Source organism: Heloderma suspectum, chromosome 1, assembly GCF_057233095.1.
Source record: "Heloderma suspectum isolate Gila_16-S chromosome 1, 16-S_ref, whole genome shotgun sequence".
Classification (NCBI taxonomy): domain Eukaryota; kingdom Metazoa; phylum Chordata; class Lepidosauria; order Squamata; family Helodermatidae; genus Heloderma; species Heloderma suspectum.
In genome coordinates, this window is record NC_139458.1 from 371,533,905 (window position 1) to 371,558,695 (window position 24,791).

The following is a 24,791-nucleotide window of genomic DNA, read 5'->3' on the forward strand; positions in this document are numbered from 1 at the left end:
CATTGTTTTTTAAGACAGTTGCTCCAATATCTTCTTTTCTTCTCAATCAGGTTGGGTCTCCCAGCTTACACAGTTTATTGCAGCTTTCAGGAGCATGGTAGTAGCGCGATTTTGGCTTGGCCAGGAACATGCTGTCTGGTTTCTCAGTCTCTTCAGCACACACATTTAGGCAGTGTAACACTGGACACTCAAATCAGTGAGATTTCTTCATTGCAGGGAATCCCACGGCAAAAGCTTAATGGTTACGCTCTTCAGAAATCATATAGCCGATGGTCAGTAGCTACAGGCTCTATGCAATTTTAACACAGTTCAAAGCTAAACACGGTTACCTTGAGACAGAGATCTTCAACATGGTCTTTCCGCTTCATTCTGCTTTGGAACAGTCTTATGGCACACTTTTCACTCGAAGAGGGGTCTAGCCTGTGCTCTGGGGGCTGATTCTTCACCTTTATTTTCTATTTTGCCTTCATCTTCTGGGTCTTCATTTTCAGTTTCCATTTCTTAGGGATTTCATCTCAATTAGGCGAGGTGATGATGTTGCACAACTCAGAACGTTGTGGGCAATTTTCCTGCCCCCCCTCTCGCGGCGCGCTAGGCTAACAGCTACTTCTTCAGCCTTACACTCTCACGCTCCCACGCTTTGTTAAAAGCCAGACTGTCCTGCAACATTTTTCTAATTAACAGCCTCAGATCTTGTTCTTTTTTCTCTCAGCTCGACCTTGAGCTTTTTGCTGTTTTTTCTCTCTATTCTGAATCTTTTTTAAAAAAACCTTTTTCCTTCTTTGTTTGACATACATCTCAAGGGGGTGCAAGGTTTGCTTCCCCCACCACCCATAGCCTCACTCCTAAATTGAAGACAGACACAATTAGGGAATGGGAATTGGTCAGTGAGTAAGGGGTCTCACTGGCCGACACAAGAGGATTTTATACACCACGCACTTTGCTACTGGCCTGGGCACCCGGACGGTCAACGGTATGCTTCAGAAACCGCAGTAGCCACTCACACAATCATCATTCTCTCCACTGCATCCATATGTCCCTGCCACCCACTTTTCCCACTTTTTACCAGAGCAGAAAACGGCTTCCCCAGCTTCCTCAGCTTCCTACTGAGTACTGGCGTGCTGGGTACTGGCGCCCACTCGGGGGTGTGATCAGGCCCCCCTTCTACCCGCAAGGAGTAGGTTCTTTTTGTATACGTATACCACCAACACTGACCTTCTTCATAAGGCGGGGCCCTCTTTTTTTCTGCCCAGTGGCCTTTCTCCCTAAAGGCGGGGCCCTCTTTTCCCCATATACTTGCCTTTCTCCTGAAGGCTTCCAATGTGGGTTTCAACTCAATTGCAGCTCCGATACAGGCAGGGCTCAAGTTCCTTCCTCCGCTTCCCAAGGTTCTCTTGCCGCTCACTGCCGTTTGGGCGATCCCGGTGCAGGCTTTCTCCCATTCACTCGACAAAAAGGTCGGTGGTGCCAAGAAAGGGAGGCATGCGGCGAGCTCGTCTTCCCGGTGCGGCGATCAAGAGCAGGCAACTGCCACCTGTCTGGCTCAGAGCCTGCCACATCCGAGTCACGGCACCATTTATGTTGCAGAACCCAGAGTCAGAGAGACCACGGAGTGAAGGAAAAAGAGATTCTTTATTTAATGCGCGGGCTTAAGGCTGGAATCATTTCCAAAGAGCCAGAAGCCCCGAAATACATCAGCACATTGGTTTTATAGACATTGTGACACATATGAAACGGCTCCTCCTCCCCCTCCCGCGTGGGGTTGCAGTCCTCAACATTTCTTCTCCTAGCACCATTGTTTATAATACAAGAACTGGGTTATAGGGTAGCCATGATAAGGAGAGAACAGAAGAGAACAACAGAGAACAAGATATACAATTGTATGACCTTTGACAAGATAAGGAATTCCTGTGTCTCGTCAGCTTACAACAATATATTCAAGGGAGAAAGAGCTCAGCAAGAACATGAAGCATGAGACTGCATGAGGCTACTTAGTCTGACCCCCGATATGGCTGCTACAAAATAATGGCACACAATCTAATAGACAGTGTCAGGAGTGCCCTCGCTGCCTTCTGAAATCCTCAAGTAGCCAGAACCAACACGCAGACGATAGGGCTCTTTTCCAAGGCTTTATAACCATTCAACCTAATGACGCTTACAGATGCTAATTGCATGACCCTAATGAGGGAAACTTAAGAGAGCTGCCTACTAGGGGTTTCTAGCCTTAGTGAATCAGTTGATCTCCATATGGAGGGTAAAGGTGGGAAGCCTCTGAACCTAAGGGCTAGGAGGCGAAGGTCCACCCCTTTTCCATGGGGCATCGGGGCGCAGCTGTTGACGTCGCGCCAAGCGCGCGGAGTGCCTCCTCTCAGCGCCTTCCATCTCCCACTTGTCCCTGCGCCGGTGCCTAGCATCCCAAAGCTCCATTTGTCCCTCCCCCTGCCTGCCAGGGTCACTACTACTCTCAGGAATGTGATCAGGGAGGGGCTGTCCCTCCGGCGGTGCCTCTGAACAGTGCACGGGTTCCTCTCCCATGGTTTCTATCTCTTCCTCAGAATCAGAACTGCTTTGGGGCTCTATGGGCTGCAATCCAACCCTGACAGACAGAATACAAAAATGGGGTGGGGGAAGAGGAAAATGAGTAAATTCAGGTACCAGTTCTTATATAATGCTACATAATAACCAGGTAGAATGGCCATTGTGGGCAACTATCCAGGTGGGGAGGAAGAGGAGGAGGACCCAGTGGCAGTTGGTCACAGCTGAGCCGATGGAGAGGTCTTGCTGTCTCACCTCTTCTTCAGATGCCACCAGGTGGCATTTATATTGTTGTCAGGCTTTGCTACTGCAGCCCCAAGTTCTCCATTCCCAAAATCCTCAGGGGAGATTGGTGATGGTGATGAAATAGAAACTGCCTTGAGTTACAGTCTTGAGATCTAAAGGAAGAAAGTAATGAGAATGTGTTCCTCTGTAGCCTTTTTTATTTCTTAACTTTGCATGGGTAATCCATAAGAGTAGCAGAACTACTGTTCAGTGCTTCTTCAATCAGAACCTGAATACGTCTTCCTATGTGATGCATGCAGTATGGGAAAAAAATCACATCCATGTGCTGTGGACTCCATAAACTGCTTTGTAGTGTGCTTTTGCCCAATTACATGGAAGTTTCCATTCGAGCACTGCACTTACCTGGGGACCATGGCATGGGAATTCTCCACCTGCTGGGCCAATGCCCATAACAAGGTTATAATCCTTGTATAACACATCACCACCGCATAGAAGCAGTTTTTGGTAGTAACCACACTACTCCCATCATGTATGAAGCAGCCATGAGAAACCAAACCTCATTCTCATATCCTGCTTGCTTCCGGCTCTCCCTCTCCAATTTTGGTGGGGTGAAGACCAAAGAAACATGGAGAGCTTTATTGGATGATAGCCAGCCTGGGTCCCTGAAGCCTTAAACAAAAGTGTCTCCACTTACGAGTTGGAAAATCATAGGGAGGAACAGTCACATGACCTTGAAATACTTTCACAGTGAGAGGATTAGATTTGCCTTGATTGTCCATCTGGTTCTGCAGCTTGGACATTTTTGCAGTGCTGACAAGTGCTGTTGTTGCAATCAGAGGAGAAAAACAGGAGGCAGTTGGAACTTCCCTTCCATTTTCATGCATAGAAATATTTTAATACAAGTGGGACCTGCAATGTTTCTTCACCACTAACAGGAGTGCTCCTGTTCATGTTTCTAGCCCACCCGCTTGCCCTCCTGCAGGGTACTATATAATCTGTAAGGGGCTCAAGCAGATCCATTCTCCCCACCCCATTCACACCACCATTTTTTCTCCAGGCACTCAACATTCTGTGGCTACTGATATGGTCAATCCTAACGGGGGTGGTTTGGTTTTTTTGTTTTTAATTTCTGCCTTCTTTGTTGTTGCTGTTTTACCTCTGTCAACTTAATGTCTTCCTCTTGTTTCTCAGTAGCCCTGTTTGGTTCTATTTTATGCATAATCACCAGTATATCTCCCAGCCTGTACTAACTGTACTGAAGTGCTAAAATATAGCTTGAGGAGTAATATGCAAATAGACACAGTAGTAGTTTAAAAGATGCAAGGTAGCCTTTCCACTAGAGTCTGATTTGTTTTTAATAGCATAAAACCATCTTCCCCTTCTACAGTCTGAAAAAATCAGAGTAAACAGTATTCTGGCACAAACCTGCCGCATCTTTTCAAGAAAAGAGAAGAGATAGGATCTCATATGTGCCGTAAAACAAGGGTTCTGTTATTTGCTGCTAAACGTGAACAATGTTTAGACCTCATGGAAACCTTGTTTTTCAAGAACAAAGTATTTCCATGAAAGACATTTTTGGCCTTTCAAACAAAATGGTCAGCCGGTCCAGTACAATGCAAGCACGTAACTGTTTACAGAGCATTTCCACATTGTGAACAGTTGATTACCTTTTTCTCTCCCAGTGAACTTAACCACAGGAAGAAGCCTAAGCACATGGTATTCCTACAAGTGACAGAAGCCCATCTTTTGTTTTTATCTTTCAGCTACGCTGTGCACCACAGCCATAACACTGAACTGCTGAAGCTTACTTTGATATTGCCTTCATTAAATGAAAACACTGGCTAATTATATCACTTACCTTGTTTCAGTTTGTTAACCAGAAGTTTTAAAACAATAAAACCTTTGCAAATATATCTTCCCACACTACAAATAAGTAATCCCAGCCTGAATATATTGTGAAGTGGTTGGGCCAATGGGCAGTATCCAATGGTGTCATTCCACAAACTCAAGTAGCACTAGTGGAGCTCCTCCAGATCTTTCTGTTGCACAAGTGGTCGTCCCCTAGTTGCACAATGGGTTACGCAAGCAGAATATGCAACCGGTTGCACAATGGGTTATGCATCTGCAGTGCATAAATGCTTACACAACTGCGCTTGCTCAACTGTGCTTGTGCAAAAGTCGCTAGTTGGATTCTCCTCTTGTGCATAGTTCAGAACCTAGTTTCTGCTAGCGCAACATCATTTGTGCTAATGGAATGACACAGTTGGATACAATCCAATGACTTCAGACATTAAAGTGACTCCTCTTCCAGGAAGATACCTCTGGTCTCATTTCTGGGAAATTGCCGATACTTTCAACAGTTGACACTATACACTTCTCTATCCTTTGAACAAGACCTTGAACCATACTAAGAGGAAACACAAGATATTTTGTGTCCCATCATGTTTTTTTGACTGTCTGAATTAAAACAGCTCATTTCAGTCTTAACTGGTTCAATATTACTATTCATTATTTCATAACTTCCAACATTTATTGCTTGTTCTTTGTAAATTTCAAGTATTAGGGAATTTGCCCTATATGTGAGAAGCTGTGTAGATATAACCTCTGAGGTACAGTGAAATGCTATTACAATTACTGTAAGGCTATAGAACCACTTCCTCAATGAGGTTTTGGGAGAGGATGCAAAACCTTCTTCTTTTGAAAAGCAGGTGGGTGCAGAGCAAACATTGTGGTCCAGTATTGCTGCAGATTCTATAATATTATTGTTTTATGGCGATTTTTATTTTTTGTTGGAAGCTACCTCAAGGCTTGGAGATATGGTCTATAAATGTTTTAAGTAGATATGTCATAAGATGGGTTGGTTTGTACAATCAAAATAAGACAAGTTGCAGCCGGGTGGTGATTATGGGAATCACGCCCTGCAATTTAAATCATGATGCATGTGGGGCATGATTTCCATAATCACTGCCTGGGCACAGCTTGTCTTATTTTTGATAAAATAAGCCACAGTGTTTTATTTTGATTGTGCGAACCAGGTCAGTGTCTTATCAATACGTAGGTAAGGTACATGAGTGTATCTCATTAAATGACATTACATATTTATTCAGAACTTCTTGTCCCTTAACATTTTTTATAGGATTCCTGAAATATAGCTTTTTTTGGTATTACTTTATTTTATGATTCATTTGTGATTTGGAAGCATTTTTAAAAATAAAATTTAAAATAAAAATGTTTAACATGGTGCAGAAGACTTCTTTCAAAATCTAAGTGCTAAAACATAATGTAAAACTTTCATAATGAATGCTAGAAAACAGTGTTGCCACTTTCAGTTTTATTACGGATCAGAGATAGGAAGATTTCAAATTAAAGGTGCATCTGTAGGAGCCCTTGATCCCACCTGGAAGATTTTGCACACAGAAGGACAATGGCCATGCTGTGAAGTGGCTTGTAATATGTTTGCTTGTTGACAACTTCAATAAGCATCCACAACTGATAGAGGTCATTTAAATAATACCAATAGTAAATTGGCAAATTGTTGTTGTTGTTGTTCAGTCGTTCAGTCATGTCCGACTCTTCGTGACCCCATGGACCATAGCACGCCAGGCCTTCCTGTCCTGCACTCTCTCCTGGAGCGTGCTCAAGTCCATATTCATTGCATCAGTGATGCTATCTAGCCATCTCATCCTCTGCCGTCCCCTTCTCCTTTTGCCTTCAGTCTTTCCCAGCAACAGGGTCTTTTCCAGGGAGTTTTCTCTTTGCATTAGGTGGCCAAAATATTTGAGCTTCAGCTTCAGTATCTGTCCTTCCAATGAGCACTCAGGGTTGATTTCCTTTAGGATGGACTGATTGGACCTCCTTGCAGTCCAGGGGACTCGTAGGAGTCTTCTCCAGCACCACAGTTCGAAAGCATCAATTCTTCGGTGCTCAGCCTTCTTCATAGTCCAGCTCTCACAGCCATACGTTACTACTGGGAAAACCATAGCTTTGATTAGACGGACCTTTGTCAGCAAGGTGATGTCTCTGCTTCTTACTATGCTGTCTAGGTTTGCCATAGCTTTCCTCCCAAGGAGCAAGCGTCTTTTAATTTCATGGCTAAGTCACCGTCTGCGGTGAACTTGGAGCCCAAGAAAATAAAATCTGTCACTGCTTCCATTTCTTCCCCTTCCATATGCCAGGAAGTGATGGGGCCAGATGCCATTTTTTAATGTTGAGTTTCAAACCAGCTTTTGCACTCTCCTCTTTCACCCTCAACAAGAGGCTCTTTAGATTCTCTTCGCTTTCTGCCATTAGGGTGGTATCATCTGCGTATCTGAGGTTGTTGATAATTCTCCCGGCAATCTTAATTCTGACCTGTGATTCATCCAACCCGGCGTTTCTCATGATGTACTCTGCATATAAGTTAAATAAGCAGGGTGACAATATGCAGCCTTGTTGTACTCCTTTCCCAATTTTGAACCAATCGGTTGTGCCCTGTCTGGTTCTTACTGCTGCTTCTTGACCCTCATACAGGTTTCTCAGGAGACAGGTAAGGTGGTCTGGTACCCCCATCTCTTTCAGAATTTGCCAGAGTTTGTTGTGATCCACACAATCAAAGGCTTTAGCATAGTCAATGAATCAGAAATAGACGTTTTTCTGGAATTCTCTTGCTTTCTCCGTGATCCAGCGAATGTTGGCGATTTGATCTCTAGTTCCTCTGCCTCTTCGAAACCCAGCTTGTACTTCCGGTAGTTCTCGGTTCACATACTGCTGAAGCCTAGCTTGTAGGATTTTGAGCATAACCTTGCTGGCATGTGAAATGAGTGCAATTGTACGGTAGTCTGAACACTCTTTGGCGTTGCCCTTTGGAATTGGAATGTAAACTGACCTTTTCCAGTCTTGTGGCCACTGTTGAGTGTTCCAAATTTGTTGGCATATTGAGTGCAGCACTTTAACAGCATCATCTTTTAGGATTTTAAATAGCTCAGCTGGAAGACTGTCATCTCCGCTAGCTTTGTTGTTAGTAATGCTTCCTAAGGCCCACTTGACTTCACTCTCGAGGATGTCCGGCTCAAGTTCAGTGACCGCACTATCATGGCTATCAGGGACATTCAGATCTTTCCTGTATAGTTCTTCTGTGTATTCTTTCCACCTCTTCTTAATCTCATCTGCTTCTGTTAGGTCCCTGCCTTCTTTGTCCTTTATCATGCCCGTCTTTGCATAAAACATTCCCTTGATATCTCTGATTTTCTTGAAGAGATCTCTAGTCTTTCCCATTCTGTTGTTTTCCTCGATTTCTTTGCATTGTTCATTTAAAAAGGCCTTCTTGTCTCCCCTTGCTATTCTCTGGAACTCTGCATTCAGTTGGATATATCTTCCCCTTTCTCCCTTGTTTTTTGCTTCCCTTCTTTCCTCAGCTACTTGTAAAGTTTCATCAGACAGCCACTTTGCTTTCTTGCATTTCTTTTTCTTTGGGATGGATTGAGTTGCTGCCTCCTGAACAATGTTACGGACCTCCGTCCATAGTTCCTCAGGCACTCTGTCTATCAGGTCTAATCCCTGAAATCTATTCCTCACCTCCACTGTATATTCATCAGGGATATGATTTAGGTCATACCTGAATGGTTTAGTGGTTTTCCCTACATTCTTCAATTTAAGCCAGAATTGTGCAAGAAGCAGCTCATGATCTGAGCCACAGTCAGCTCCAGGTCTTGTTTTTACTGACTGTATAGAGCTTCTCCATCTTTGACTGCAAAGGACATCATCAATCTGATTTCGATATGGACCATCTGGTGATGTCCATGTGTAGAGTTGCCTCTTGTGGTGTTGGAAAGGAGTGTTTGCTATGATCAGCGTGTTCTCTTGGCAAAACCCGATTAGCCTTTGTCCTGCTTCATTTTGTACACCTAGGCCATGCTTGCCTGTATCCCGGTGATTTCTTGACTTCCTACTTTAGCATTCCAATCCCCTATGATGAAAAGGACATCTTTTTTTGGTGTTAGTTCTAGAAGGTGTTGTATGTCTTCATAGAACCGGTCAACCTCAGCTTCTTCGGCATCAGTGGTTAGGGCATAGACTTGAATTACTGTGATGTTGAATGGTTTGCCTTGGATTTGTACTGAGATAATTCTATCGTTTTTAAGATTGTACCCCAGGATTGCTTTTACCACCCTTTTGTTGACTATGAGTGCTACTCCATTTCTTCTAAGGGATTCTTGCCCACAGTAGTAGATATGATGGTCACCTGAATTAAATTCTCCCATGCTTGTCCATTTTAGTTCGCGGATTCCCAAGATGTCGATGTTCAATCTTGCCATCTCATGTTTGACCACCTCCAGCTTACCTTGGTTCATTGATCTTACATTCCAGGTTCCTAAACAATATTGTTCTTTACAGCATCGGATTTTCTTTTCACCACCAGACACATCCACAGCTGAGTGTCCTTTCGGGTTTGGCCCAGCCGCTTCACTCTTTCTGGCGCTACTTGGAAATACCCTCTGCTCTTCCCCAGTAGTATATTGGACACCTTCCGACCTGAGGGGCTCATCTTCCGGCATCATATCTTTTAGCCTTGTGATACGTTCCATGGGGTTTTCTTGGCAAGAATACTGGAGCGGGTTGCCATTTCCTTCTCCAGTGGACCACATTTTGTCAGAACTCTCTGCCATGACCTGTCCGTCTTGGGTGGCCCTGCACGGCATAGATTATGGCTTCACTGAGTTACGCAAGCCCCTTCGCCACAACAAGGCAGTGATCCATGAAGGGGGAAATTGGCAAATACTGGGGGCATTCTTTGTGATCGTGTTATAAATGCTTTCGTTGTAGTTGATGTTCCGTTTCCTCAGATAACAGTGGCTATGCTGGACTGAACCATCATCCATGATACTCTTTCCTGTTACAGCTATTTCCATGGAGATCAGAATATTAGCTTTTCCTGCTTGTAATGCTCAGTAGCATCATGAAGCAAGCACCTTTTCTGTAAAAGTAGTTATCCAGCTCCAATTTCAATCTAAGCCAGTGTACCTGCCTGCCTACCTCCCTACTACCTAGCGCTCTGCCACAGCAGCATCCCACTTACCAGATGTAGTGGAAACACGGAAGACCGTTGTATATTGAGGAGCTAGTGGTGCATTACAATTGTTCTCTTCTGCATCACAAATGCACATGACAGCCTGGTTTACATCTATGCCTAGATTTCTCATCCAGGCCTAGCAAGCCTTCTGTGTTATGCCTCGTGAATTGTACACTGTTAGCCCAGCTTCTAGCTTCAGCTGTCTGCCTGGGGAACAGTCAGAGTTGTCTTTAATGTAAGAAACTCAAGGTTGGCTGTAGCTTGCTACTGCCACTTGGCTTGGCTGCTTGCCAATGGAGGGTAGTTTATTTCTCCCGATGGGGTGGGGGAAGAAAGAGCCCACTAAGTGTATATCTCTCAGGGAGGTGTGAGACGCAGAACCTGTCTGTGGGCCAAGTTGACAGGTGTCACGGGCTAGGCCATTGCTCTTACCTGATTTGCTGATCTGATAAGAGTATGGGGTTCCCAGTGACTGAAGGAAATACAGTTATTAAGCTCCCTGGTGTTTTGCCAATTGTTTTGTCAATAGGCATTGGTTCTTTTTGGATAGTTGGAGGCAATGAACACACCAACGGGTGAAGGAAAGATGTTTATTTAGCTAAAACAGGCCAATAAAACAAGAAAAAACAAGACTGTACATTCAAAGCATAAAGCATACATTTTTCAGGGAACCAAAGCTCTTCCACCTTTTTTTTTTTTGGCAACTGATTTTCTGCGGCAAGAAGAAAGAGGCAGCAGTTGAAAAACATGGGAAGGTTATGAGTGGAAGACTATGATGCCTGAACCCTCCATAAAACTCCATGAATAAGGCAGGGCAATGGTGTCATAAAAGCCTCATCTGGAAACACCCCAGGGTAGCAGACGTCTGTGGACGTCAGGCTGTCTGGTACCTGTAACTGTAGTTCTTCAAGCGCTCATCTATGCATTCACACAAATGGGCTCTGCGCCTGTGCAGAGCCTCAGTTCAGGAAACCTCTATAGCTGGGGAATTTTGGCAGGAACCTTTCCCCCACCATCCCAGTGTGCATGACCCTAGTGTATTCACGCTTATTTCCTCAGTTCCTTGACACCGGCATTTTAGCCTCAGAACCGAGAAGAAATACCTTTGGTACTAAACACTGAACTCAAGTATGACAGTGAAGAGGGAACAGCGGGTGGATTGTGTGAATGTACAGATGACCACTTGAAGAACTACAGTTACAGGTAGCAACCTGTCTTTCTTTTTCATGGTCTCTGTGCATCACACATATGGGTGAATAGCAAGCTAACGTACATGGTGGTGGGTTGGTGTCCTATTACAATGCAGAAGAAAGGACGGCACAACCAAAAACACAGCCAGCTCTAGCCCAAACATCCAGTCTGTAATGTCTAACAAAGGTAGACGGTATTGACCAAATTGCAGTGCGGCACAGTTCAGGGATGGCAACCTCCCTGTCAAATGTGACAAAGTCGCTACCACATGCGTAGAATGAGCTCGGACTGGGGCAGATAGTTCGAGCCCAGTCAGCTCATATGGCAGCTCAATTGTCCTGATGACCCAGGAAGTGAAGTGCTGAGTCAAGAGAAGCTGGTCCTTGTGCTTGCCAGCGTAGCAGACAAAGAGGCAAGGTGAGAGCCAGAACTGCTTGGTCCTTGACTTGTGCGCCAGGCTTGGGCTTTCTACATCGAGCGTATGCAAGGTTGATTCCGAAGGTGTAGATGGGGAAGCAAAGAAAGCAGGCAGAATAATGTCCTGGTTTAAATGAAAATCTGACATGACTTTAGGCAAGAAAGAGGGGTCAGGTCTCAGGCCCATCTTGTCTTGTTGAAAAGTGAGGTAAGGCTGGTCTGCTCTTGAGTGCACAGAGTTCACTAGCATGGCATGCTGAAGTAACAGCCAAAAAACCCCTGCAACTTTCCAAGAAAGAAGGTGCAAGTCCATAGTCGCCAGTGGCTCAAAGGCTTGGATGAGAGTGTGTCAAGCAGTACAGAAAGACTGCAGCTCAGTACCATAGAGCAAATTGGTAGTGCCAAATTCCTGATCCCCTTCAGAAATCTCTTCACTGTCAGATGCAAGAAGACAGCAAAACCTTCAACGGGAGGGTGAGAAGCAGAAACAGCAGACAAATAAACTCATGATGATGGAAATTTGAGTCCTTTCTCAAAGAGGGAAAGGAGAAATTGGAGTACTTGGTTCAAGGAGCACTGGAGCGGGTGGAAACCTTGAGTGTGAGCAAAGGTGGAAAAAGCAGTCCATTTCCTCATGTACGAATGCTGTGTAGAAGGCTTATAAGCAGCATCAAGGATTTTCTGTATTGGTGCTGGGATCGGTTTAGTCTCTGTCACCCATGCCTTCAAGCAGAAAGTTGCTAGGTCTGGGTGTTCTCCCTAGTGAGAAGGGACAGATGTGATGGAAGATGATGGTACCGAACTTGCGCCATCCTGAACAGCAGGCAAAACCACAGTTGGCGGGGCCACCAAGGAGGTCGCATTTGGTACTGGCTATCCCAATTTTCACCAAAACACTGGTGATCAGTGGGAACAGGAGGAAAAGGTAGAACAATGTTCCTGTTCATTTGATAAAGAAAGCATCTCCCCATGAACCTGCACTGCGACCTGCTGAGCTACAAAAATTCTGGCGCACCCAAGTGGTGAATAGGTCCACATGTATCGTGCCCCAGTTCTGAAACACAGTCCTCAGGACTAATCTGTCCAATTCTCACTCTAGGAGGTAAGCTTGGTATGGATGAGCTGGTCTGCCAGAACATTGTCCATGCTGGCAACATGAACTGCAACCTGTCCGATCAGATGAGGTGAATGCTACCGAAAGATTTCTAGCATTAGAGCAAGGAGTGGGACTGATCTCATGTCCCCTTCCTTGTTCAGATATGCAACGACCGTTGTATTGTCTGAGATGACCTGGACCACTAGGTCCAGCTTGAACGCCTGAAGGGCCTTTTTCACCACCCTGACTCTAGGAGGTTGATTTATTGGCTTGCCTCCATGGCTGACCATTGTCCATGGATCATGAAGCCCAAGCAATGAGCTCCCCACTCCAAGAATGGTGCATCCGTAGTTACTACTCTGGATGGCAAGGACTGAAGAAAGGGCATGTCCTCTGATGGGTTGGCTGGCACCATCGTAAGGAGTCCCTTACGTCCTGCAGAAGTTGCAGCTTGGCCTGACAGATGTCCCACTTGGTATCAAAATTGTGTATGAGTCAGTTCTGGAGGGGCCTCATGTTCAACTGAGCTTAGCGGACTACAGATGTTGTTGCAACCATAAAGCCCAATAAACGTCGGGTCTTGAGCACTGAAATGGACTTGCAATGGTCCAGCTCCATTGTCAACAAGATCAGCACCTCCATTCAGTCCTGCCTTCTTCAAGGCAAAAAAGGCAAAGAGAATGCCTGTCGGATTGTGGTGACGTAGTCCCATGATAGACACACTTTCTAAACAGCACTCTCGATATGCCTGTGAGGGTGATCATGAAATCACAAAAACAAATAGAAATAAAAACAATTAAAGATAGAAAAAGTTGAGAGGAAAAAGAGAGAATAAAAGCTTCAGCTTTGAGAAACGCTTTCACATTGAACTGAACACAAGAGAAGTTCCCTCACGAGGCTACCATAATGGTGGTCGAAAGAGAACTGAGGGAATAAGTGGGAACCCAGTAGGGACATGGCTCTGGGATGGGGGGGGGAGGGTTCCTGCTAAATTCCTCAGCTATAGAAGTTTCCTGAATCGAGGTTCTGTGCAGGCGCCAAGCCCGTATGTGTGATGCACAGAGACCGCAAAGAAGAACTACATGTTCCTTACTAGATCTCTGATTGGCTGTAAGTGATTTGCTGTAGATAGGCAGGATTTTTGTCTCCCAACTGCCTAACAATAGCAACAACTAAACAGTTTTCTCTCCTTGCCTCAGCTAAAATTCTGTGGGTGAAAAATAACTCTTGGAGGAAAACCAGTAGTGGCTTTCCTGGGCTGACCATGTGCTTAGAGGCACCCTGTTCCTTCATTCTTAGCATGTGTGTGCCCACCTGAGCTGCTGTTTTTCACTAGGATCCAGTTGATGGATCTTAGGGTTTTTAGTAAAAAGCAAGCTTTGAGAAGCCTCAAGTCTGCCTATCCCTGCCTTACACATGGGACACTACCGTACAGTGTTTCAGGGCAAGAAGCCCTAGGACATTTTGTTTCCAGGGCACCTGGTGTCCACGAAGTATGGAATCAGGTGCCATAGAGCACTATGGGTGAAATCCAGTGACGGTTTCCCACTAGCTCAGCTGCTTCCCCTCCTTGCTGCAGTCCCCTGCGTGCCCTAAAAATCTGCTCCAGAGGTTTGGAGGACACTCTGGAGCAGATTTTCAGGGACCATGGGGAAGGGGAAAGAAAGTCTTGTTGTGTGAGCAGATGTCCACATCATGTTTCTCATATTCCAAGGTAAGTTTGGGGAAGAGAAAGAGCAGTGGGGCAAGCTTTGGGGGCTCACGGTGGGTTGGGGGAGGAGTTTGGACTCCTTTCCCTTCCCAACCAGACACCAGGAGTGGGATGTTGTCCAAATTCAGAATAGTGCTAAGTCAACCAAGTCATTTTCTGGTATTTTGGAAAATAGGTCAGTTGGCTGAGCCCAACCCTGACTTGACCAGGGCGGGGGGAGCGTTCATGCATCATGTAACATGGCTTTTCTCTCAGCTAAGCTCCAATACTTTGCCTGGGTAAGGGGCTGTGGGGATGTGCAGAGAGTTTAGGACACCTCACCTGGGATCCCTTTTGCTCTTCAAATTTGATCCTTCCTCCCACTGTGTATGTTTCAAGAAGACCAGCAATCAAAGACATGGTTCTGCTACCTTTCATCTAGTTTGTTCTTTAATGAGGTACCACATCTATAGACATTTCCAAACACATGTGGAATCAATCCATCACCCACTCCAGGCACATGCTGTTGGGAGTCCCTTCTTCTGCCTTATTTCATTGTGCCCCTTCTGCCCCCACCCCCATGAGAGCCACCAAGGTTGTCTTCTGTGTGTGTGCATGTTTTGCTAGAGGTCAGCAGGACTAGGGGATGAAGGGGGGAAATGCATAACTACTTTCCTAATTTGCTTTGGTGTCAAAATGCTTTTTTCCTATTCATCCCCTTCACAGCTTCAGGCAAGGCCAGCTGGGCAATGACTTCTACTCCTTATGTCTAGCATGAAAAATCAAGGCTGCTGTGATTGTGGTGCACGGGCAACATCAATAGCAACTTTCTCTTTGGAAGGAAGATGGTTGTAAGGTGGTTTCTCAAGCATGTGCCTGTAGTAGGTGTCTGAGAAGCCTCCCTGCACTCAGAGGCTTCCATACACATGATGCTTCATAGATGGTTGGTGTAGATGCAACATTTTCAATCTTAACTATGATTTAAGATATTGGAAGCACCCCTCAAGCATGCATATTCCTGACCTCTCCTCTCGTCATTCACCTTACCTGTCTGGCTTGTCTGCTCCTGCCCTCTCCCCCTTGAAACCCCCCTCCCTTCTCTGTCCAAGACTATCTATGGTTAGAGCTAATTCTGCCCTGATCTCATCCCTAGCCATCACTAGTACTAATCCAGAGTTTGAAACCAGCTTCCAACCATAATTTCAAACTCTGTTCCAAAGCTAATTGTGGTTAGTGGACAACTTGCTGCAGACATAATGCTAACCATAGTTAACACTGAAACGGGGGAGGGGATTCGAGGGAGAAAAAACAGTGAGCTCAAAGGAGAGGGAAGAGGAAGAAAGTGCAAGCCTGATCAGTAATCCCGTGTCTCTAACAAATTTAAGAGGCTAATACAGGAGAGCCAGTGTGGTGTAGTGGTTAGAGCATTGGACTGGGACTCGGGAGACCTGGCTTCTAGACCCCACTCGGCCATGAAGCTCACGGGGTGACTTTGGGCCAGTCACTTGACTTTCAGCCTAACCTACCTTACAGGGTTTACTGTGAGGATAAAATGGAGAGGGGGAGAAGCATGTAAACTGCCTTGGGTTCCTTGCAAGAGGGAAAAAGGAAGGATTATCAATGTAACAATCCAACAAAAACATACAAACTGGCTCCTGGATAATATAAAAAACCTCGGTCCTCAATAGTAACTAACAAGGACTGACAACATATTATCAAGGCAATAATTTCATTCCACCCTTATAAATATGTAATAAATATTTATTAAATACATGTTTAAAATATTTTAATGTTATCCACCCTGAGTTTTCAGCAGTAGGGTGGCTTTAAAAACAATAACCCAAATAAATAAATAAACGTGTACATGCTTGACAGAAGTAAACAGAAGAGGTGTAACACAATGTCATTGTACAAAAAAAGAAAAAAAAAGGGCTAAAGCAAACAGCTATGCAGTCATTAGAATTTTCTGGGCAATCATTAGAAATCTCTGATGTATTATCTCAAAACAAATTCTAATGCTGAATATTAATTTATGTGTTTTAAGAGGAATAGCTACACACTATCCATGCCTCCAGTCATCAAAATGACTTCCTAGTGTAATAAATATGGACTTAAACTGAGAACAATACTGACCACATATAACTAAGGCACAATCCAGATAAAGTTTAAGGTTTGTAGTCACATCAATTTTAGTGGGAAAGTTAAGCATATACATAACCATCTATTGTATTCCTATTACTCAACTCTCATCAATGCTTCCCTCAACAACTGGTTCCCAATTCATCTAATCTTGCTATTTGCTCTGAAAACCCTATCACCTTCACGTTCTAATCAACAGTAATGTTACTAGCTTCCAAACTTCAAAAAATCATCTTTCTGATGTCTTTGCATTATCCTACACATAATATGGCACAAGTTTCTGCATGAACTTCGTTCTTCCATCACGACGCAGCTGTCACTATCATCCTTGTTCGTGAAGTACACAGCCTTTGATTACTGCCTTTCCTTTGGGCCTTTCAAGTATTCTTGTGTTAAACTTTCTGTGTTTCCCTTTTGCCACATTGCTTAAAGGCCTTTCTTTCCCGATTATCCCCACCGAAGGGTGGTTCACACATGCTGCAGTCGCTGATAAACAGATGCCAAATGGTACCTTACACGTATGAAAGAGCCATCATAGATTAATTACTACTAATAGAATTTTCATATCACCTGATGTCAGTTCAAATTCAATATATATCAATGGGGACAATTCCCATATGCAGCTGAGAATCAAGTGATGTACATGAGATCAAGTGATGTACATGAATGTGTGAACCAACATAAGACCCGTTTATGCCTTAGTTACTTCTCAATTTGACTAATGGAGATTCTTCCTTAACTTGCCTTTGCATTTCTATATCGTCTGTCTGTGTTCTGACCAGAACTCTTCGGCCAGGATTAAACATGACTAGTCACTGGAAACCTATTGAACTATTTTTCTGCTTCTTTTATTAGCTACCCCTTGTCTTTGAGAATGTTTTGACTTCCTAGTTGGTGAGCTAGATGGTTTACTTCAGCATTGCATAATTGTAAAAGTGGTATATACAATAAAATTCTGATGTGGAGCCATCTTGGAAACTGCAGATTTCCTTTTGGTGGGCTCGTACATAAAAATGGCAGCCCGGGGGAGGGGGGGGGTTGAAAATCCCTAAACATCTTAAGACCAGATCACCTTAGGAACTGCCTTCTCCCTTATAGGCCTGCCTGGCAATTTAGATCAGTGTTGAGACCTTACCACAACTGAAGATTTGGCAATTGACCTTTTCTGTGGTGGTGCCATGACTCTGGAATACTTTCCCAACAGAAATTTGTCAGGCTTCCTTTTGTTTCTTGGAATAAACTGAAGAGTCTCCTATATTGATGGGATTTTAATGTGTAGCACTTAGTTTTATTGCTAATAGTTTTAGGGCACAATCCTATACAGATAGGTGGCCACCTCCGAACTTGGAGGCGACTGGCTATCCAGTGCAGGGCAGGAGAAGCACGGAGGGGATCGTTCCCGCTGCGCTTCTCCTGCCCTGCCTTTGCAGATAGACAGCCGATTTTGGGAAAGCGGAGCGGGGAGGAGGCTGCTGAATGACACAGGATGTGTAATACCGGCATTTCTGCCTTCCCTGCCCCAGAATGCCCCATTTTGTCTGCTCTGCGCCCAGTGGGGCTGTTCCGCTCTGCCTACGAGGCAACACAGAAGTTGGGGAAGGGACCTCGGGCTCTGTGGTCGGTCCTTGGAAAACCACGTCCTATGGCTGTCTAGCCGCTGACTAGCAGCCATAGGATTGCTTCCTTAATGTGTAACATGTTTCACCTTTGCTGCTGGTAGGGGTGGTGTGTTTTTGTGTGTGTGTTAATTGCATTGTTCTTTGTTGTTGCTTTTAGAAATTGGTTGGTTTTATTTGTACTTTTTATTGATTTTAGATGACTTTGTGATTATGTTGTATATTGCTCTGGATATTTTAGCAGAAAAGTGGGCGATACGTTAATTATTATTACGTCCATGATATATATGGCTATGGCCTGAAGGCACATGATTCATGTTGTTCTTGTTGAAGCTAAGCAGTTCTGGCTCTGGTCAGTGCCTGGATGGGAGAACTCCTGCGAGCTCCAGATACGCTGCTTGGAGTTCCATGGAAGAAAGGTAGAATGTAAATGTAATAAAAAAATGAGAATGTATATAGTGGTGTTTGTGAACATTAAAATATTTAAGTATTTTATAGTTGGTGGCTAATTTTTATATTTCCTTTTCAGGTGTGCTAGTTGATGCCATAATCCCCTTAAATTGAAGGCAATCATGCCAAGACACCAAAATCCATTCTGGGGAATGACATTAAGAACAATGTATTCTTTAAAGACTGTTCATTGTGCATCCTCTGTCAAGATCAAAATGATCATGTTCAGTGTTGACTTTCAAATAATAATGAGGAATTGCATAGTGCTGGATAAGTTATAGGTGCACAAGCCTCAGAGAATTCAAAAATATTAATGGGCTACCCACAGACATTGAACTGCAGAACGGGGTGGGGGCAGGGCTTAGAAGAAAGAAATGGCACAAAATGCAAATGGCAGTGCAACTACTAACAGCATGAAAAAGAAAACGGTTTGAAGAGGAAGTTAAGGAACAACAATTGATTTCAATAAACAACTGAGTCAACTTGACAGTGAAAGGAAATTTAGTCTTTTTTTGCCGCTGTTCAGTGTCATCTTGCAATTCTTTATTTAATGTTATAATTTTCAGTGTTGTCAGGAAGATCAGGCAGTGTGCAATTGAACAACAAAATTGCAAATCTATTTCTGGCAACATAATAGCACTGGAATTAAATATAATGAGAAATATTTGGTTGGGCCTTACAAGTCCAGGGCAGCTGACTTAGCAAGACCAGCATCATTCAGCTATGAAAGGAGGTAGTTTTTGCTGAGTTGAAGTTATAACATCATGAAAAAAAAATGGCTGAAACACATTCAATATTCAAAATGGGAGACCTGATTAAAATGTGCAATATTGGAATCACACAACTACTTAGTAGCAATAGTAAAGTCCCACAGAATTATTTAGGATGTTGCTTCGGATGCCTCTTCTACAAAAGGTTTGTCAACAGCCAGATTATACAATTCATTTATTTTTTGGTCTGCCAATATGTTAATATTTTGAGCCTGTTTATATTGTGTCACTTGTTCATCTGTTTTACATCTATTGTGTAGAAATAAAGCACATATTATGTAAATAAACTTGCTTTTGTTTTAATTGGAATGTATTCTAATATTTATTCACCAACAGGTTCCTTCACCTCACAAAACATGGAAATGACACAATATGCATTCTTATATATGATATGGCAAAATAACAAAAAGTTTACCATCTTTACATGGCTTCCATATTGGAATCTATGCATTTTCTGAGATGGTTCCACACCCGAAATTGAATATATAATTTATCTACAACCCTGCAAAAGCAAACGTTATTAAAAAAATTAGTTTTCTTATCAATAATTTCAGTTTGGCACCCAACATACTCTTCTTTTGTTATGTTCTTCATCCCCGCCTTTCTTATCCTCTCATTGGTCTCTGTTTCCATCAATAGCCTTTGTTGTTCATCCTAGAACCTTTCGTTTTTAACTTGCTGTAGCCTTTTACACCTTGAATTCCTTCCTAAAATAACCTTGCCACGCTCTGGCAATTTCTTTTTTGTCTCTCTTAAAAATCAGTCTGTTTCTCAAAACCATCTCCTACATGGCCTTCCCAATGTTACCTTCCTCTTTAGCAAGCCTGTCTACAAACCCTGTTACAAATTCTGCATCTTGTTTATGTGGATCCTTCCTTCTGACTCCTTTATTCTTTTTTCTCATTTTTTTACAATAAGCCCCATGGACAGTGGGTACCTTGTAAATAACTAGCACTTCATAAACGTTTTTAGTTATGAAATTTCCAACCCTATCTGAAAGGAAAAATCTCCATCCCAGTTATAGCAATTTTCCAATAACTGATATAAAATTTTGAAATCAGCTTGACAATGCACATGACGTTATCTATCAATTATTATATGTATGATGAGAGAGTGCACACTCGTTGTCAAATAAAATTAAATAACACCCTTTTAAGAATTGCTTTTATGTGGGCTGCATATTATGATTTATACTTTTCTAAACTGTACATCACTTATGTTTGCTGTAATTTGCAATACAAAAATACTACTTTATTGTTTATAATTTTCATGGGATAAGTAGTTGCTTTTATCCTAAAAATCATGAATAAAACTAGAAACTCCTTTTTTGCAACCTTTACACATGTTTGCACCTCAAAACAAAAGCAACAATAAACACATTAGCAGATTGACATAGTGCTTTATTTAAGCTGTCTGTACGAAGGAAAATAATGTGCATCCCTTTCATATACGTGTAAAAATACTAAGGATGTACAGTGTACAAAAACGGCTGTAGTTATTTCACATCCTTGTGGGTCATATACTTAAGGAAATAAACAGTTTAAGTATGACCAACAGTAATACGGTTTCTTGGAATTGTCATCATGTCTGCTTAATGTCCTTAACCATGACTAGATCTGTCATGGGTCTAATGAAAGAACTAGCAAGGTCAAGAAATTTCACAAACTCTAAAGCTACAGGGAGGTAATTCAATTACCAATTTAGAGTTTTTATTTAAATAAATATTTTACATTTCATGCTTGCCTGTAATGCACTACCAGGAGCAAGATAAGGAAATTCTACTGTAGACAGTACAAACAGTAGCAGCAAAGTGTGTACATTGAGGTGTAATATAGAGACCCTGCAGTTAGTAAGGAAAACCTTACATTTGTACTCTAGGAGAAGCACATGGCCCGTGCAAGAACTGCCAGCTTCAAGAAGCAAATAAAGAAAGCTGGAAATTTGGTAAAACAATACTGGAATAGATGCTATTTAATTAGCAGAAATGTGCTGGAAGAATCATTAGGGAGGAAAGCAAAGCTGTGTGCAAAATTGCCAAAATATAAATAGAAATGACCTATCTCCTCAAGATGGCTGCAGTACAAGAGGGCACACATTATGTCCTGGAAGCCAGTACAAGCTGGAGTCAACAAGTCTGAAATGCATGTACTATGTTTTTTTAAAAACTTCTGTCAATGGCCTCATCAAACTCAGAGGAAGCTGTGGGGAAGCAGAAGCGAAATTTCAAGAATTTCTGTCAGCCACAGTTACAATTTATTTCTATGGTTTTAAAATATTGGGAGTATGACGTGGAGATACCTACTTCCAAGCACTTGAGGGTCATTCCATGTATGGATGTGAACTCAAAGACCATATTTGGTTTGTTTTCTGTTAAATGTAACCAGATTACATAGTAAATGTAGGCAGCTGGCATGTCATAGCAAGCCACCTTTAATTTTTCTACTCATACAAAGCAACATGAGTGACAATGGGTTGCATCCAACATTATGTGAGGAGAGGTCCACCTGTGCAAAAGCTTTCTTGCTACATCCCAGCCTTTGCGAGAGGCTTGAGGAGGAGAGTGGGAAAGTTCCATTTACAAGCAGACATCCATTCATGTGACATTGGATACAAGGTCCCATTTGTGGCAATTTTAAAGAACAATTGATAGTAGAAATATTCTTGCTAATATTGGGATCCTTCCTGATCTAATATTATTAAAACCTCTGTCTGGCTACATGTAATTCTCCGGGCAAATTTGTGATAAAATATATAGAGGTGCTACTTGATTTAGAGAAATCTGAGAATCAGAATTTCTATTGCCCTCTGTGGTATGGTGGGGAGGTGTTGTATACACATGCACACACACAGCTTCCATGCCCTGATCCTCCATTAAGGCAGGATTATGAGTATTATATTACAGTGAGGACTGGTTCAAGTGAGGTGTTTGAAACCCCCTTTCTCTCAAGAACATAATACAAAGGGAGATGAGAGTGAACATAGAAAAGAGTACTATGGAACGCCCTGCAGAGAGAGAATTGTTTCCTAGTCTCCAGTTTGTGTCCAGAACTTGGCATGTTATTGATCTCCATAAGAGTTTGGGGAAGTACGAGATCTTTACAATACCATGATCCATGTTGCAGTGTAGGAGCAATGTGTATGTAAACGGGTAAAAAGGAAACTATGCATATCTTGTATGGACTTCTTAAGCAGGCATCCCCCTGACCATATGAGGCTATTCAACATAGCATCATGGTTGAGGAACAAGTTCGTGATGAACTGGCAACTATTTGCATTGGACTTATGATTATGTCCATCTTGTGTTTATCCTGGATACAAAGGAATCAATTAAAATATGGAAAGTGGCTACATGCTATTGCATCCATTCAGTACAAAATCATTGGCTCCATATACATATCTCTGATGTCACAATGAAAAGGCTGCTGTCTCATATGTTCCCAAAGGTGAGCTAATAACATGCCTTGCACTGTTTAGTTGACTTTCTTCATTGCCCCCTTGAGGAAGCTGATATTATTTTGCATCCCATCAATGCTACGTAGACAGGTGCTAAGAAATTCTAGCTTTTTTCACAAGACACAGAACTTGTAGCGCTTCTCATAAGATGTTATCCAAGGCTACAAGAAGCTTGCTTTTGTGTCAGCTAGTAGTGATCTGAGTGGTTTATACCTCAAACCACTAAACAATAATGCATTGCCAGGGTTCTATGCCCTTTCAGGATTTAAGATGTTTTGAGAGTTGGTGAAACTACTTTTTTTTTCTAGAGGGCATCTCATTCTGTATCTGAAAATACTATCCTTCCTCTGAACGTGCCAGAAACTGCTGAAAGTCATTTATGATACCATAAATACAATGGAGGCCATTAAATCATTTGAAGACCAATATAATGATTTTTGCAAAACTACATTAGAGGGTGTTTTCAAAGAAAGAACTAAATGGAGATAAATGCTACCAGCAAAGGTATTTATATTAGGGATCTAGAAGGCAAATTAGTATGCAGTGGAATGCCTCTGGCATGGTATAACACATCCACTTTTGGACATGGATGGTTCTTGAAGGCTGGCCTGATTACGTCATTTAGTGCAAAATACCATAGGCATCTAATGTTGGTCCTACTTAGAGCAGACCCATTGAAATGAATGGGGCTAGTTAGTCATAACTAACTCAAGCTCCATTCATTTCAATGAATCTACTCGAAGTAGGACCAATAGTGGATACAACTCCATGTGCTCCCTAGTCCTCCCTACAACTGAGCTGATCAAATGCTCTTTTGTGAAAACCAAATGCTCACCACTTTGAAAATGTATGGCCAATAGCCTTCTTTGTGCAGAGATGAACAAATGTTTTGCAGGCAAGGACCATTCATAGGAGTCTAGTAGTGGAGTCCTGGAGATGACAGTAAAGATGATTTTGATGAATGCATATTTTTAATCCTATGTGCCAGAGCTAATTTCTATTGAATTAGTAAATAGCAACTTTTTTTTACATAAGGAGTGTGTGTGTGTGTGTGGTGGGGGGGGGGGGCTCCAATATCCAAAATATGCACTGAGGAACCAAGGCTGCACATGGAAGCCCTTACTAACAAGCTAAAATCCTGCTGATCAGCTGTTTGCCAGGGAAGCAGGGGGGAAGAGACTGAATTCAGCCCCATTTTCACTACTAATTGGTGGGGTGAATGCTCTAAGGGTGCAGTTCAGGTTGTTGGTGAGGGGAACCATACTTATTGGACCCATTTCTATATGCCATTCCTTGTCCAGTGAGTATATAGCTCCTAGCTAGAGCAGGCAATAGTGTTTACATTTTACATTGTCTTGAACATCAACACAGTTGCTCTAGGTTACGTATTTTTATTATTATGCTTGTAAGAGAAAGTCCTTTAAACTAATACCTAATGAGCCAGTTCTTACCATATTGTTCCATACTCCAAAAATATAAAACAAGGATTTGGGGTAGCCATATAAGGCAAACAACCTATCCTATAGCAGCACAGGGAGTGAGACCATAGAAATTCTATTTTGTAGACTTCTCTGTATTAAACAACACCTGCCTTGTCTTTCTACCAGTCCCCAGAATTAGAGGTTACTGTGTTATCCTCCCAGACCAACATGTTAGCAATCCTGAAATCAATAGGTTATTAATAAGAATTTATAACCAGGTATGGTTGTGACAAGTACACTGGTTTTGCAATGTCCATTATAATAATAGTATTAACAATTTAGAATGCAGAATAACTTGTTATTCTTTTCAAAATGTACAACTAGGATTCCATGGAATGACCCTGAATACTGACTGACCTATTGCGTGGTTTTCAAATAATTAACTATTGGCTTCTATAAATAGTATTCTAACATTGAAATATAACAGCTTGATAATTTTATTATATGTTAAATTATTTTTCTATAGATTAGGAGCAAGCTAAAATAGCACTGCTATAAGCTGCAGTCCAGCCTAATTAGGAAATGTTTTAAGTCATGGAAAGGCATATTTGTTCCAATCCAGCAAAGTTGATCCATGTACAGATTTCATTCTTATGTAAGAAAGATCACTGCATTGGAGGGGAAATCCCACATCTAACACCAGGGGTTGTGCATATGGC

The 24,791-nt window shown here is 42.6% G+C and overlaps 1 protein-coding gene across 9 annotated transcripts in view; it reads left to right on the forward strand.

Moving 5' to 3' along the window:
- SDCCAG8 (SHH signaling and ciliogenesis regulator SDCCAG8) overlaps positions 1 to 19,499 on the forward strand; it is a 175,608-nt gene extending 156,109 nt beyond the window's left edge. For 2 of the 9 annotated variants that reach the window (XR_014786806.1, XR_014786807.1), the window contains exon 17: positions 18,508 to 19,478. Coding sequence is in view for 6 of the 9 variants with exons in the window: in XM_084828231.1 (XP_084684357.1) it covers positions 4,545 to 4,626 (82 nt within the window). In the remaining 3 variants the exon portion in view is untranslated. Of the gene's footprint in view, positions 1 to 4,544; positions 4,719 to 14,949; positions 15,065 to 18,507 lie in introns of those variants that run through there. The other 7 variants (XM_084828224.1, XM_084828234.1, XR_014786805.1 and 4 more) reach the window with 6 other exon arrangements.
- Positions 19,500 to 24,791: the final 5,292 nt, after the last annotated feature.